Below are 13744 nucleotides of genomic sequence, written 5' to 3'. Positions count from 1 at the left end.
TAACACTTATGCACAAGTTTTATCTAATTACATTATCAATGAACAGGTCCGTGTGCCGAAATAAATATATTGGGCCAAGAAATGAAGGAAATGAGTGGGCACCACATGGCATTTCAATTTGGTACCTGCTTCTGCATCTTTCAATCAGTTCCACGCAAGATGACATTCCACTATATGTATTGTGTGCTGCTATGTTTAAGTGTCCCTTTCCAAGCACAGGGAATAATAATAAATGGCAAATGTAAGAAGAATCACCTTCTTGGTGAATTACTAGTCTATTTCAGGGTTTGCTGTTAGTTTTCCTTTCTGTACAGATACTCAACTTACTTGGAGGAAAGCATTATAAACGTTCAGCAGTGTCAGCAGGTCTCCCTCAAGCACTGAAAATTTGTATTTTGCTTTCCTCTGAAAAAGACCAACAATAGGTGGGGAAAAGAAATGAAAGACAAGTTAGCACAAAGGCTCATACAAGTAGGGAAGATTTGAATTTTCAATTGGCTGTAATTCAGTAGCCATAGGAAATAAAGTAAACAAAGCTTTAGCCACATAGCTGTGAGATTTCCACTAACTTGTCAGATTAAATTTTCAACACTCTTACCTCCTAAACTTCAAAGAAAACCAATGCATGTGCACTGATTGCATAAATGGCTACCTTGCGAGTTGGACACAGAATTACTTTAGCGATTCTGTTGTTTACCAGTGATACGGAATATAGGACTATTCCACACACCTTTCCTGGTAATAAACATTTTTAACAGTGCGATATATGATACACTCATTGGTGAAATGTCTTACCTTCGATGATAGGTTAGTTGGAAAGTCATTGATGAAAATTAAGAAAAGTAGAGGACCAAGGACACTGCCTAGCAGCACACCAGAAGTGACACCGGAAAGCTGCTATTAAATGCTATTTATGACTGAACTGTTGATACAAGGAGAGGAAGTTTCGAAGCCAGGGCAATGTTAGTGAATCTAACTGGAGAGCAGATAGTCTGGAGATGGAGCGACAATGAGCAACATCATGAAAAACCTCTGAAAGATCTAAAAAGATAGTTAGTTTGCTGGTTATCATTCATTTACAGTGTAGTTCAGCTGTTAATCAAAATAATGATGCTTCATGATAACACTTTTTTAAGCCATGTTGATTTAGAAAAAATATTTTTCAATTTTAAATAATGGCAATATGTGATGCTATGATGTGTTTCACGCCCCAACAGCGTTTTGTCCTCTTGTCTTTGAATTTTTTGCACATCAACTCTGGCTATTTATCCTTGGTGTGTAGATGCCAACATATGCTATCTATCTTCAGGGCCAGCCCTGCTTACATCCCCGAGAGAGTGCACTTGTCTACAGGGGTGCTTGCATGGAGATGCCGCAACATGCAAAGTTTCCCTGATGGTACATGTAGCCAGGCCTCCTACTTTTGTCATCATTCAGGAGTTTAACTCCACATCCATTGTAAATAATGTGTATTGACTTCAAAAATTACTTTCAGTTTGTGCACTATGATTTAGCACGTACGTATTGACACTCACTTATGGTGACAATCTTTAATATTAGCATGAATAAGTGCTCTGTTGCAGTATTCAATTGTGAATGATCTTAATATGCTTGTTATTTTACACTCAAACATGGATAAGACAAATTATTCAACATAAAGAATAAACCTAGAATGGTTCTCGCCAATATCAGCATGTAACAAATATAGGATACAATGAAGGCACTTTTAAGTCGGAATGCAACTTCGTTGTAATAAGGTTCAACTGTAATGATTTGTCTAGTGCATTTTTTAAGAGCGAATACATAGTAGCTTCGTGCTGCCACTAGTGGATGGCAATTTTCCTTTTCATGAACTTTCCCCCACCTTGATGCCTTTCACAGAACTGATTTGCCAGAAAGGACAATTCTGTGGTATGCCACTGGAGCTGTCAAAAATTTATTATCTGCATAACAGCAAGAGAGGATTCAAATGTGCATGATAAAGAGAGACAAAACAAGGAAAGGCAGCGAGGTTAACCATACAGATGTTCAGTTGGCTACCCTGCATGAGAGAAAGAGGATGAAGGATTGAAAGGAGGGGACAGAGACCATGTGCACAGTAGCGAATGCAGGGTGTCCATAAGCATGCATGATCAAAGTTTTGCTCTCTGTATGGGTGTTGTCCTGTAAGTGTTTGGGCATTTCACAATAATAGAGTTATTGAAGAGCAGTGACTGCCCTTACCGCTTCTGCTTTCCTGCTTGAAGGAAACAAGAAAATGGACTCTATTTGCAGCATTGAAACTATTGTCAGTGCCTCCTCTGAGCAACCAAATTCTCCTGTAAAAAAAAAAAAACATTTATAAATTGTAAGAATGTTCTTCCCAATTTAACATTCTCATTGTGGTGACCACATACCAGATACCAGTAACATTTTTGCCTGCATGGCTGGTACTGGAAACATGACCATTTTCATTCCCAACTCTGTGAGGCTACCATTCTCGTCAAGTGCTAAGAAAAAGAAAAACAGTGTCATCATCTGATCATGACAATGGTGCTCTGCTTACCTCCCAAGGCATAGTCCAATTCTAATGCGTTAATAACAATTTTGGAAGGGGGTGGCTGAAAAATGTGAAACATGCAATCCTCAATGGCACTTTGGTCAACAACATTCCTGCAAGCAAGAACAAGGTGTACTGCTCACCGAAGGAAAGCTGAAATGTGCAATGTTGTCCACTCCCAGTGACTTCAACTGAAGTATAAAGGTTGACAAGTTGCTTCGCTGTATCTCCGGGGTTGTGAACATTGGAAGCTGTTTAAAGTCATCCTCTGCAAAGGTTTTTTAAAAATTATATAAAAGTAAGTCTAAGAGAAACAGATTATAATAAGCAGTGCTTCAGTGCCACAAGCAGTATCGGCCAGTACTAACCTCTGAATAGTCTGTAGACCTTCCCTGATGACACTCTGCCTGCCCGGCCAGCCCTTTGAGTGGCTGAGGATTGTGATTCAGGCACCACAACCAAAGCATCTGTGCTTGTCTTTGGGTTAAAGAAGTTGAGCTTCACAAAGCCACAGTCTACCACTGTGTGAAAGCATGATACATACATGAGCTATAGAGTCAAATTACAATTTAAATCTTATACAACATACCATAAACAATTCCATTGATGGTAACAGATGCTTCAGCAATATTTGTTGCCACAACAACTTTTCGGACTTTTGGACTGAAGGGTTGAAAGGCTTTCATCTGTTGAGAAGTTCAAACATATTTAATCAGTGACAACTAGCTAATTTCTTTGTGAAAATATACTTTAGCACAATGATGCTTGAAAGCCTCCTCTCTATTAATTTCCAACATCAGATAATGAGGCAGATGTGCAAAATTTGGAATGTATTAGAATGTACAAGGTGTGTCCAAGTCCTAATGTCTCCAATTTACTTTCGGCAGACCCACTGGCACCATAAAGCCAAAATAGCATTTAGTTTGTAATATTTTCATCATGCAGACAGACACATTTTCGCAATGTCATGGTTTCATAGCCCCTGCAAATGCTCCTCGGCAGATCTGTTTCACACAATGAAATTTCACAGATTCAAGAGCAGAGCAGCTCAAAAAGCTGCGACTGTAGACAGTGAATTTCACAGTGTTGGAAAAAGCAAAAATTGCTGCAGTATTTAGCAGCAGGTTAAGAATGTATCAGCAAATGTTCCTCAAAGGGCCGAAGGACTTCAGATCCTTCCACTTCTTCCTTCTCTTGCGATTCACATCACCACCTTTACTTTATGCATGCATGGCAGCAATGTGAGCTCTCTTTACCATGTGGCACATGGGGGCCATTTGTTTAGTATGTGCAATGCCCCACTCTATTCCCCACAACAGCACATGTCTAATTGTGCTCCTGGGGTAGTGGGCAATGAGCTCACAAGAAAGGTCTTTGGACCAAATGGAAGGTCAGGGTTAATCATTGCAATAATCCCATTTCAAACTTCCCTTATTATTACTGTATATGGATTTGTATTGTCAGATGTCTTCTTTGTCTCCAAACCTATCTCGGCAGTTTGTGCATGTAGTGCATGGCCATGACATATTCGTTACTGAACCAGTGGATACTTCCTGTTCATGTTTTTGCAATATATAAGAGAACTACAAAGTGTTCAGTGAAGACAGGATTGTTAAGCTCAGTGCAGCAAAGATTATATAACAACTTTTTCAGCAACACATCATTCCCAATGACGGGTATCAGAATTGAACTGATAATTATTGAATGCATTAATCAACTACCGTTCACCAATTAATATATTTTTAATAAACACTCGTAGGTGGAACATTGTAGTTACAAAACTCAAACAGTTCAGCATACCTCTTTGTTATAAATCCTGTGACTATCACTAGATCAAAATGTGCAACAAAATTTACTGCTGTTTCAGTTATAGAAATCCTTCCCCCTGTCTTCCTTTTTTTTCTTCTTCGAAGTGTAAATGCTATTGACTTGTTTTCACTACAAAAGCATAATTTATTGTTACACCTAAGACTTCCACTGAATGCACTCCGTGAAGAGTTGCAAACAGCTCAAGTCGCACCTACTTTACTGTTTCACCCACATACTTGCCTTTGTATGGAGAAAAGAGTGCTTGTCATATCTAGCATACATGTAGCGCAGCTGTAAGACCTGCATTGGGAACTGCCCAGCTGCTGCTTTTCACACGCTGTGGCAAGTTCATATAAATGCTGTCACAGAACTGTCTTATGCACCGATACAAACTCTCACCAAGATTGCATGAATGGAAACATATTTCAGCGAGATCATGCAGTGTAGTGATGCATGTCTATGCAGTTAGCATTCACTGCAGAGGCTGTAAATCTGAAATAGGTAAGGCTGCTCCTATGTTTATCTAAACTAGGTAGTTTTCGTCAGTCTCGTTAGTACAGACTTGAATTAAAGCAATGAAAAATTTGTGCATATGAAAATGACATGCAGGTAGATGCGACACCCCCCCATGAGGAGCTAATCTAAGAAATATAAATTATTTTTTTTTGCACAATGATGTTTTATTATTCCATACAGACAAGACTTGTAGGTAATCCAGGTATAGCCATATAGGAAATCCAAGAATGAATCAGTAAATAGTGCAAGTGATAGCATTTCATAGGCACCCATCGAGTTAGAAATGGAGATGAAATTATCACTAGCTAGTCATCGAAAATCGCCAAACATTTGTGGTGTACCTATAAAGCATCTGAACCAATTAATGAACAATTCAACAAAGAGCTACGGTGCTTGGCAGACTTATGACAGTTACCTTCAAGACATTTCAAAGCAAAATATTTCCGTGCAGGAGAAAAACATTTTTGCCATTTTCAAGTTCCTCATCATGTATGTATGGCATGAAGTAGTAATGTCAGAGCACTTAATAACGCTGCTTATCTTAATATTTGATTATCAATGTTTGCTCGCATGTCATAGACCGGATCAGAAGTAATAACACAGTAAAATACTAATGACCACACACTATATCCATGTAGTCACCGCACTTCATTGCAAAAAAACAAACAAACACTACGATCACCTTTTAAAGGCACACCAAAGGAACACTGAATCAATCTAGATTGTTAGATCACCTTGCTAGAAATGTTTCAATGTTTCTTTTATGCGCAAGAGGTTAATTATTAATTGTAAAAGCAATTGCAATTGAAAGGGCTGTCCCAGAACAGGATGTCTTATCCAACTAGGCCACCAATCTCAGAGTTTATGCTCTGCCAGGCACTATTGCCGGCTTTGAGCCAAAGGCCCACAGAGGGGGCACCACACACCCATAAAAAGCATGGAGACAGCAGCATGTGAAGAAGTAGCACCAGTGAGCTCAGTAGGAAAATTGAATCAAATTGGCCAAACTATCTCTTACAGCAAAGCTGTACAAAATAGCTGGAAAAATAACTGGAAAGAATTGGCCCATCCATCTGTCGCCTGCACACCAAAATATCCTTCGGCACAACCCCGTGCGCATGCTGTTACGGTTGGTGTGTAACAACCCTGGCAAAAAAGGATGCTCTAGCACCATGCCTCATCGAAACAAAGGGTGGATTCCTAATTTGCTATGGTTGTCTCGAGTGGACGCTGGTCTGGCAGACGCCCCGCAGTATTCACAGGCCCCTTGTGTGTGTGCGTGAAAACCCTTTCCGCGAACCAGAGAGGACCCTTGGGCTGCCACCAGCAGGGGCACGCTCGTGAAGATGTCAACTGGGAGAATGGATCGATCGCCCATCCACAACCAGGCGCCCTTTCCGCAAACCAGCGACGCGTGAAAGAGAAGGGATCAGCTGCCTACAATCCACAGGACCCGCAGGTTGCCACCAGCGGAGGCAAGCTCGGGAAAACATCGTCCTGGGAAAGTGGGTGCTGCCGTCAAGCACCGTGGGGCTCAGTGCATGTCACATGACGTTCCACCTACGATCCCACCTACGATTTTAGTGGGCCTATTTAAAGGGCCCCGCAATGTACTTTTTCACTTCATTCTCTTCTTATCTTTCACTAACCATTGAATAAACCATGCAAGTTTCGCACTAGAAGCTGTCTCGTCCTTGTTCGGTCGCCATGGTCTACCGGATGCCTGCAGCCCGCCGACAATGCCACGCTACCCAATAGTAACGCCAGTCAAGGTTGAAGAAACGGGGGTCGCAACAACTGTCAGCAGTGGTGGGGTATGCTACCCTGGAGAACGCAACAATGCATGAAAGAGAGAGAGAGAGAGAGGCTCGCGATTGGCTGCGCCAGTAGTGATGTCACTGCTTTTTGTCCCAGCCGAGCACGTGCGCGCAGCAGTTTCTTTCCGGCTCTGAAATGGGGAGGCCACGAGTCATACGTACTCCTGAGAGCAGGCAGCTTTCGATCAGCAACACCGCGAGCAGAACTGGGAACGAGCTCGTCTACGCTGTGCCGATGCTGCAGCCCGGGCACAAGAACAGGCTCGTGCAGCCGAGCGCAAGCAGCAACTGCGTGCCGATGATCTGGCATCCTACCAAGTTGTCGTTTAATGCACTGTTGGGATTAACCCAGTGATAAAGATTGGGGCCGCACGTTTAAGCTTCGTTGGTTAACCATCTGTATGGAGCGCTTGGGCAGTGATTTTACTTTTCATGCCTAAATGAAGAATACTTAACTGCTTTTATCAGCGGCTGACTACTATTCTTCAATAATAAATGGAACACATGTCAATCACGGAAGCTGCTGCTGTTTTTACAGTCATAGTGCCAATCCTGATCAACATTTACATTAGTTTCTTGGTTATGAAAAATCCATTCTCTGTAAAAGTGACACTTTGGACACCCTGAAACACTGTTCTATCGCTTTAGCTTGACTTAATATTAGCCATTAGTGCCCTCCTAAGCAACTGAATATTTTAAGGCACTACACTGTTTTAGACTACTTCAAACAACAGCCTGAGAGTTCTTATGTGGGACCCGTCACGGTGGCTTAGCAGCTATGGTATCGTGCTGCTAAGCACGAGGCTGCGGCATCAAATCCCGGCTGCGGTGGTCGCATTTCGATGAGGGCGAAATGCGAAAACGCCTGTGTCCCATGCATTAGGGGCACGTTAAAGATCCCTTTGTGGTCAAAATTATTCCGGAGTCCCCCACTACAGCGTGCTTCATAATCAAATTGTGGTTTAGGCACGTAAAACCCCAGAGTTCAATTCAATCTATTTATATGTTGGCTCTTTTCTCCATACCTGTTCTGACTGAGGTAGTGACCCATACAGTGGCAAAACATACATGCTTGAAACGCCAGGAGTGTTTTTTGTATTTCTTGAGTATTCCCTGAAACATTCCAATGAAAAGCACAGAAAAATTTGTATTAAGCCAAAGAAAAGCGGGCACTGTGAGATCACCTTGTTAGAAAGGTTTCAATGCTTCTTTTATGCCCAAGAGATAAACTAATTTGAGAAGAAACTGAAATTGAAGGGGCTGTGAATAATAAAAAAAAATAAACTAGTACACGTGTCACTATATCTTTAACTTCAAGCATGAAGTAAAGCAGTTTCTTGACAATACGGTCAAACAAAAATACCATCATTGTCTCCGATATACATTATAAACATATACTATAGTATTTGTTACATGCTGATATCAGCGAAAAACATTTTAGATTTACTACATTGTGCTCTATAATGGCTGTATTTATAATCAATATATAATTATTCAATCAGATTATTAACTAATAATCTGATACTAGCATTTTTCCGAATAGTTTCATAAAGTTTAGCCCACTGAATCTTTCCAAAAGAAATGTGAAAATTTCACCATTCTAAACAACAACCATCACATGCAAACATGTACATGTAGAATTACCCTAAAATAGTGAGGTGGCACATAGCATATCAGTGCAAGTTTTATGAAAGAGCCATGTTCTAATTGCCAAGGTCCAGCATGAAGCCATAGCTAGAAACATTAGGTAACATACCATAAAGTGTGTTTTTATCCTGTATTGGACACCCAGTAACTTCAGCTCAGTGAGAGCTTGCAGTCTCATAGTAACTGCACAAAATGAATTACATATCTGGCAAAACAAGGCACATGACAGCAAGCAATGCTACAAACTTAGTAAATGGCGACTTGCTGGTGGTTGTGTGGCTGGTTACATTCTGGTATAATGTACTGCATGTTTTTTTTTTTTTTTTTTCCAGACCGAATTTTTCAAAATTGGTTGTAGCAGTTACTTGGTTACCGTGATTTGTTGTGCAAGTAATATGGACACCTTTGTTTACCCTAACTGGAAAGGAGGAACTGCGTTAAGTCCCACAAGCAATTTTCAAAATTTGTAAGTAGAAACAAAATGATACAGCTCCTCTACGCTACCCAAGAACACTATTTCAGCTTTCCACATTAATAAAATATGTCTGTCTAAATATATGTATAAAAAAAGCACCCCTGCCATTCATGAATATAAAATTTACCAGACACCATCTTGACATATACATGAATATTGTCACAGGCGAAACAACAGAGACAGCCAGGAGTCCACGTCTTTACCGGAACCAGACAAAGAAAACGTTCCCCTCTTATTCCGACCCCCCAAGCATGTACGTGCCACACCAGATGGCTCATATGTCATGGCATGTGTCAATATAGAACTGAAAACCTAGTAGCTCACAGCTCCAGAAAAGCAGCAAGAGGCCTATTTTATGTCACAGTAGAGCAATATCATTTGTGTTAGGCGCCACTCGAGTATAAAATGCAAGTACAGTTTCCATAAAGGTTATCGAGACATGCATGCAGCTACCATCTGTCAAAAAAAAAAAAAAATCCCAGGCCGGCATACTGGTACCTACAAAAGGCATTAAGCGATGCAGTGACAACGGTGAGTACACTGTAAAGGCAGTAATGAGGTAATGACAGCAGTAATAAGGTAGTGCCTAAACTAAGGTTAAATTAGCCATTGTGTACACATAGTCACATTAACTTCAAGATACAGTAGAGCCCACATATAAGAATCCGCGCTTACAGCAAACTCTGCGCTACTACGCAGAGTCACTTTCGCAGAGTCACTTTTATTGCGATAGCAATTATATGGACACTACAGGCGCATTTCTGCCGTCGCCGTGAGGTTCTGTATAAAGTCCAAGGGCAATAAAACCATCGCCGTGCGCCGCATGCTGTATGTGTGAGAGAAAGCGTGCAAGGGTGAGCCGGCGAACACGGTTCAATCTCGCGTGTGCGAGTGAGGCACGGGGGTCAGGCTAGGGTGGGGGGGCATCCTCCGGCGGCTGCTAGGGTGCCTCGATGTCCTTGCCTGCCACTCCATACAGAGCGGAGACATCTGCAGCGTGTACTACGACATAGGGCACGCGAATGGTGGGCACCGTAGGGACGCGCTGCCGGAGCTCATGTGTCTTGAAAGCGATCTGCAATGCGGCCAAAGTGCGCGCCCTCACGGGCCTCATGTTCAAAGCGATCTGCGATGTTTGGAGAGTGCACATAGCGCCGGTAGCTTTGTATGCACTGTGCTTTCGACGTTTCATTCACATTGAAGTGAGAGATGCAAGAAGGCCAAGTCGCTTGCTGCTGCCGCAATTCCTCACTCCAGCATTTTGACAGCAAGTTTCTGCACTCATCAAGTGAGATGTGTTCATGTATACCTGAGCATGCATGACACTGTGCTTGTTAGTTTAGTTAAAACACGGCGGGTTAGTTTGTTTGAATCCATGATAGAATGTGTAAGCGTGACAAGGATGTAAAAAGAAGCAGACGCACAAAGTCTCTGTGTGTCTTTTTCTTTCTACGTCCTCGTTCAGTCACGCTTACACATTCTATCATTGTTAATTTATTTAGTAAGCGAAGTTTTATAAGTTTACACGGCCGATAAAACTATTATCCTTACTTTGTACAGCTATCTACTAATTTGCTATCGCAATCGGTGCTTCGCCTTTCGGGCAGAACTACGACTTTTTTTCCTTTATTTATTTACTTATTGTTCTTAGCTTGCACATGTGCTGCTGCAACTGGCTCTGGCCTCCTTCAATCATCTTGTATATGCAAGGTGCTTGGCCTAAGACCACGCTGACAGCTTTTCAAACTTGGACAATGCCATTATTGGGTCAACATTACCAGAACAAACTTCAATCACTGATTTCTGCCACTCTAGCGTTGTCCATGTCAATTTTGGTAATAAAAGGGCTCTTCTGTGCCTTGTTCTGTTCTTTATTGGTAGTTTGGAGGGAAAGTCCAATTATAACCAACTTCTGATACAGCAAACACATTTCGTGCAAAGAAACTGTTCATTATATCTGGGCTCGAGTGCACCTGTTATTAGCATTTGCGTTCTTCCTACTAATGACACAACTGTTTGATGTTTCGTAGGTCAAAATGATATTATTTAAGAATATGTGATAAATAAATAAAAATTACTATTTACAGCATACTGGCATACCAGAGGTACCTAAGGAAGCAGCAGTGCTAGCAGCAGCATCTTGCAGTGCTGTGTTCAACCACGAAGCCTTAGAAACATTATTGTGTCTCATAAGTCTTTTTGTCAAAGAAAAAATTGACAATATGCATTCATTAAGACTATGTTGCTGCCAATATTTTTATGCCAGCAGTCAAGTACCTGAGCGATTCGTGGGATTTAGAGTCCAAAAGCAACACTGGAACTAAGTAGGTCACAGTCTTTCATTGCAATTATATTTCTGCGTGCTTTGCTTGAACTGAGATGTCACCATTCGCTCTACTGCTCTCGTCTACATTTCTTATTATAGAAACAGTTCATGGTACTGGTCAGGTACCTATTATCAATACAAATGCATTGCTGTTCAACTAACAGTATTGTGAACCATTCCATTTTTAACTGATTGACTACGTTTACTATCCCAGAGCAACACGCTTTCTTTGAGAGGCAACAGAGAGGTCTCCAGATTAATTTGAGCACCTGAGGTTCTTTAACATGCACCGAAAGATTTTTGCATTCTATCACCCTTGGAATGCGGCCACCATGGTCAAAGATGTTGAACTTGAAACATCACGCTTGGTAGCACAATGCCACAACCTCAACTACCATAGCAGGCAACTATTTCAAGGGCAACTAAGACTGTGAGAGCAAGAAAGAGTAATACTTACTTAAGAAGATTGACAGCTTCTTCAACTTCATCCTGGCCTGTTAGGAACACTAACACATGGCCCATGCGTTGGGTTTCATGAATTTTCACAACAGTTTCAACAGCTGCTTTCACATAGTTTGGGATTGGGTTAGACAGGTAGTAAACTTCAACAGGATATGCTCTTCCTTGAATGCTTAAGATTTCTGCTGAAATATGTTTGCTGAAATGGTTCAGTAGTATTATGTTAGCACACCTCCTGATGTGTACCCAAAAAGTGCTTTTGAAGAGTTATAGAATCAGTGCCATAATAATATATCAATCTGTCCATGCATTGCTAGATTGCTGCAACATTCCGCTATTGATAGAATTTGATGCTTCAAAATGTTCAGTACGGTCACCCTCATATAAACCTTGCCGTCTTCAAAATGATTACTGTTGCATACACTTAACACAATTGGGCTGTTTACAATTAACTGTCATATTCAACTCCAAAAGCAGTCCAAGATAGGCTCGAGCTTTGCTCTTTACAAACTTTGATAATGAAATGAACTAGCTATACTGAACTACAATGCAAAAAGACAAAAGAAGAATGGAGACACACATGAACACAAGTGCTCCATAAGTTCTGATTTTCTTCGCTTTTTGTGCTTCAGATGAATATGGTCAAACCTTACCAATATACCCTATGCTGAATCAGGCCAAGCCATGCTGTATATTCGTGTCACTAAGCCATAACGACTTAAAGTACCTTGCATTATTTTTTTTCTTGTTCTTTGTTTTCCGCTACATCTGTGTTGTCTGTCACAAAAATCTTTTATCCTTATTCATGCTCTGATTTCCTCAGCTACTTTGTACCCAGAAACTTTTTTTCTGCACTGTAACCAAAATCTTATAAGGCATAGTTGGCCGTAACTGTATAAATAAAGTCACACTAGCCGATATGATAATGATATATGTCTTCGCATACCTTTCAGTGTCACTGTGGAAAAACTGTTTGAGAACTTCTGCTTCTAGTGTTGCAGATGAAATAATGAGACGAAGGTCTGGCCTCTTAAGAAGTATCTTCTTCATAAGTCCCAAAGATGTATCAGTCAAGAGAGTCCTTTCATGGGCTTCATCCAGCATGAGAACAGAATATGTGGGCAGCAGTGGATTGGCCATAATTTCGTTGACAAGGATTCCTTCTGTCATAAACTCAAATGAAGAACATAAACATGCAATACGATGTCAATAGCACCATGATAATCAGTGCATACACATTGTATAAGCTGAATGACAGCAGTAAATGCAAAAGTGGCTCCTTACTTTGATCCTTGTCCTTTCCCTGTCAAAGCATTCATCAAACCGCACACAATAGCCGACCTCTTGCCCCACCAAGCAGCCCTTTTCTTCGGCTACTCTCCTCGCCAACTGTAAAACATTAAAAGAATGAAAAAAACCATCCTGTGTCAGAGTGACACCATGTTCACTCAAAGTGATACGTACCGTTATTGCCGCCATTCTTCTGGGCTGCGTTACGCCAATCATCTGGCCCTTCTGCGCCCAGCCTGCTTCCATGAGGTACTGAAATCGCCTTACTTTTAGTAGAAACACGTAGACATAGATATGCTTCAAATGATTTCTCACCTGTGGAATTTGCGTACTTTTGCCGCTGCCAGTTTCCCCAGTTACAATCAACACTCTGTGCTTATCTACAAGGTACAAGATATCCATGCGATTCTGCAAGACGCAATCAGCCCCCATGTATCAATGAACAGGTATAAACGAGCAGAGGATGTTTTATTATAGAGTTCTCACCCTGAACACTGGAAGCCTTTCCCTCTGCTGGCTGATAGAGAGGGAAACGTTTGGATTGTACACATAGTTCGTGTACTCCGCATTACCACTTCTATCCTCGATTATCCATTCTTCGTTCAGGAATTCCTTGTCACCTCCTGGAAGAACGCCAATGCATGTCGACAAAACCGTAGATCGTAAATATATTTTCTATATTCACCTGGTTTCTGAAACACTGGTCTTTGAAACATTATTCTGCCATTTAGGTTTTCACGCTTCGCTTCTGTGACATCCGGTGATGCCACATATGTAAATACACAACGTGAACCAGAGCTTGCTAAAGGATTGAAAGTCCTGCAAGCGCACCTTTCAAAAGCGTAAACAAAAATGTGCGCGCATCG

General features: G+C 41.2%; 1 protein-coding gene across 1 annotated transcript in view; it reads right to left on the bottom strand.

Moving 5' to 3' along the window:
- LOC126544464 (probable ATP-dependent RNA helicase DHX35) overlaps positions 1-13744 on the bottom strand; it is a 19233-nt gene extending 5489 nt beyond the window's left edge. The window contains exons 1-15 of the mRNA XM_050191792.3: positions 13564-13744; positions 13365-13501; positions 13194-13286; positions 13053-13130; positions 12873-12977; positions 12535-12761; positions 11587-11787; positions 7707-7794; positions 3129-3225; positions 2908-3060; positions 2683-2807; positions 2546-2600; positions 2397-2489; positions 2224-2318; positions 328-405 (exon numbers count right to left, since the gene is read on the bottom strand). Coding sequence (XP_050047749.2) covers positions 328-405; positions 2224-2318; positions 2397-2489; positions 2546-2600; positions 2683-2807; positions 2908-3060; positions 3129-3225; positions 7707-7794; positions 11587-11787; positions 12535-12761; positions 12873-12977; positions 13053-13130; positions 13194-13286; positions 13365-13501; positions 13564-13594 — 1656 coding nt within the window. The 5' untranslated portion in view covers positions 13595-13744. The remainder of the gene's footprint in view (positions 1-327; positions 406-2223; positions 2319-2396; positions 2490-2545; positions 2601-2682; positions 2808-2907; positions 3061-3128; positions 3226-7706; positions 7795-11586; positions 11788-12534; positions 12762-12872; positions 12978-13052; positions 13131-13193; positions 13287-13364; positions 13502-13563) is intronic.

This window comes from Dermacentor andersoni, chromosome 1, assembly GCF_023375885.2.
Source record: "Dermacentor andersoni chromosome 1, qqDerAnde1_hic_scaffold, whole genome shotgun sequence".
Taxonomy (NCBI): Eukaryota; Metazoa; Arthropoda; class Arachnida; order Ixodida; family Ixodidae; genus Dermacentor; species Dermacentor andersoni.
This window is presented reverse-complemented; position numbering and strand designations above follow the sequence as displayed.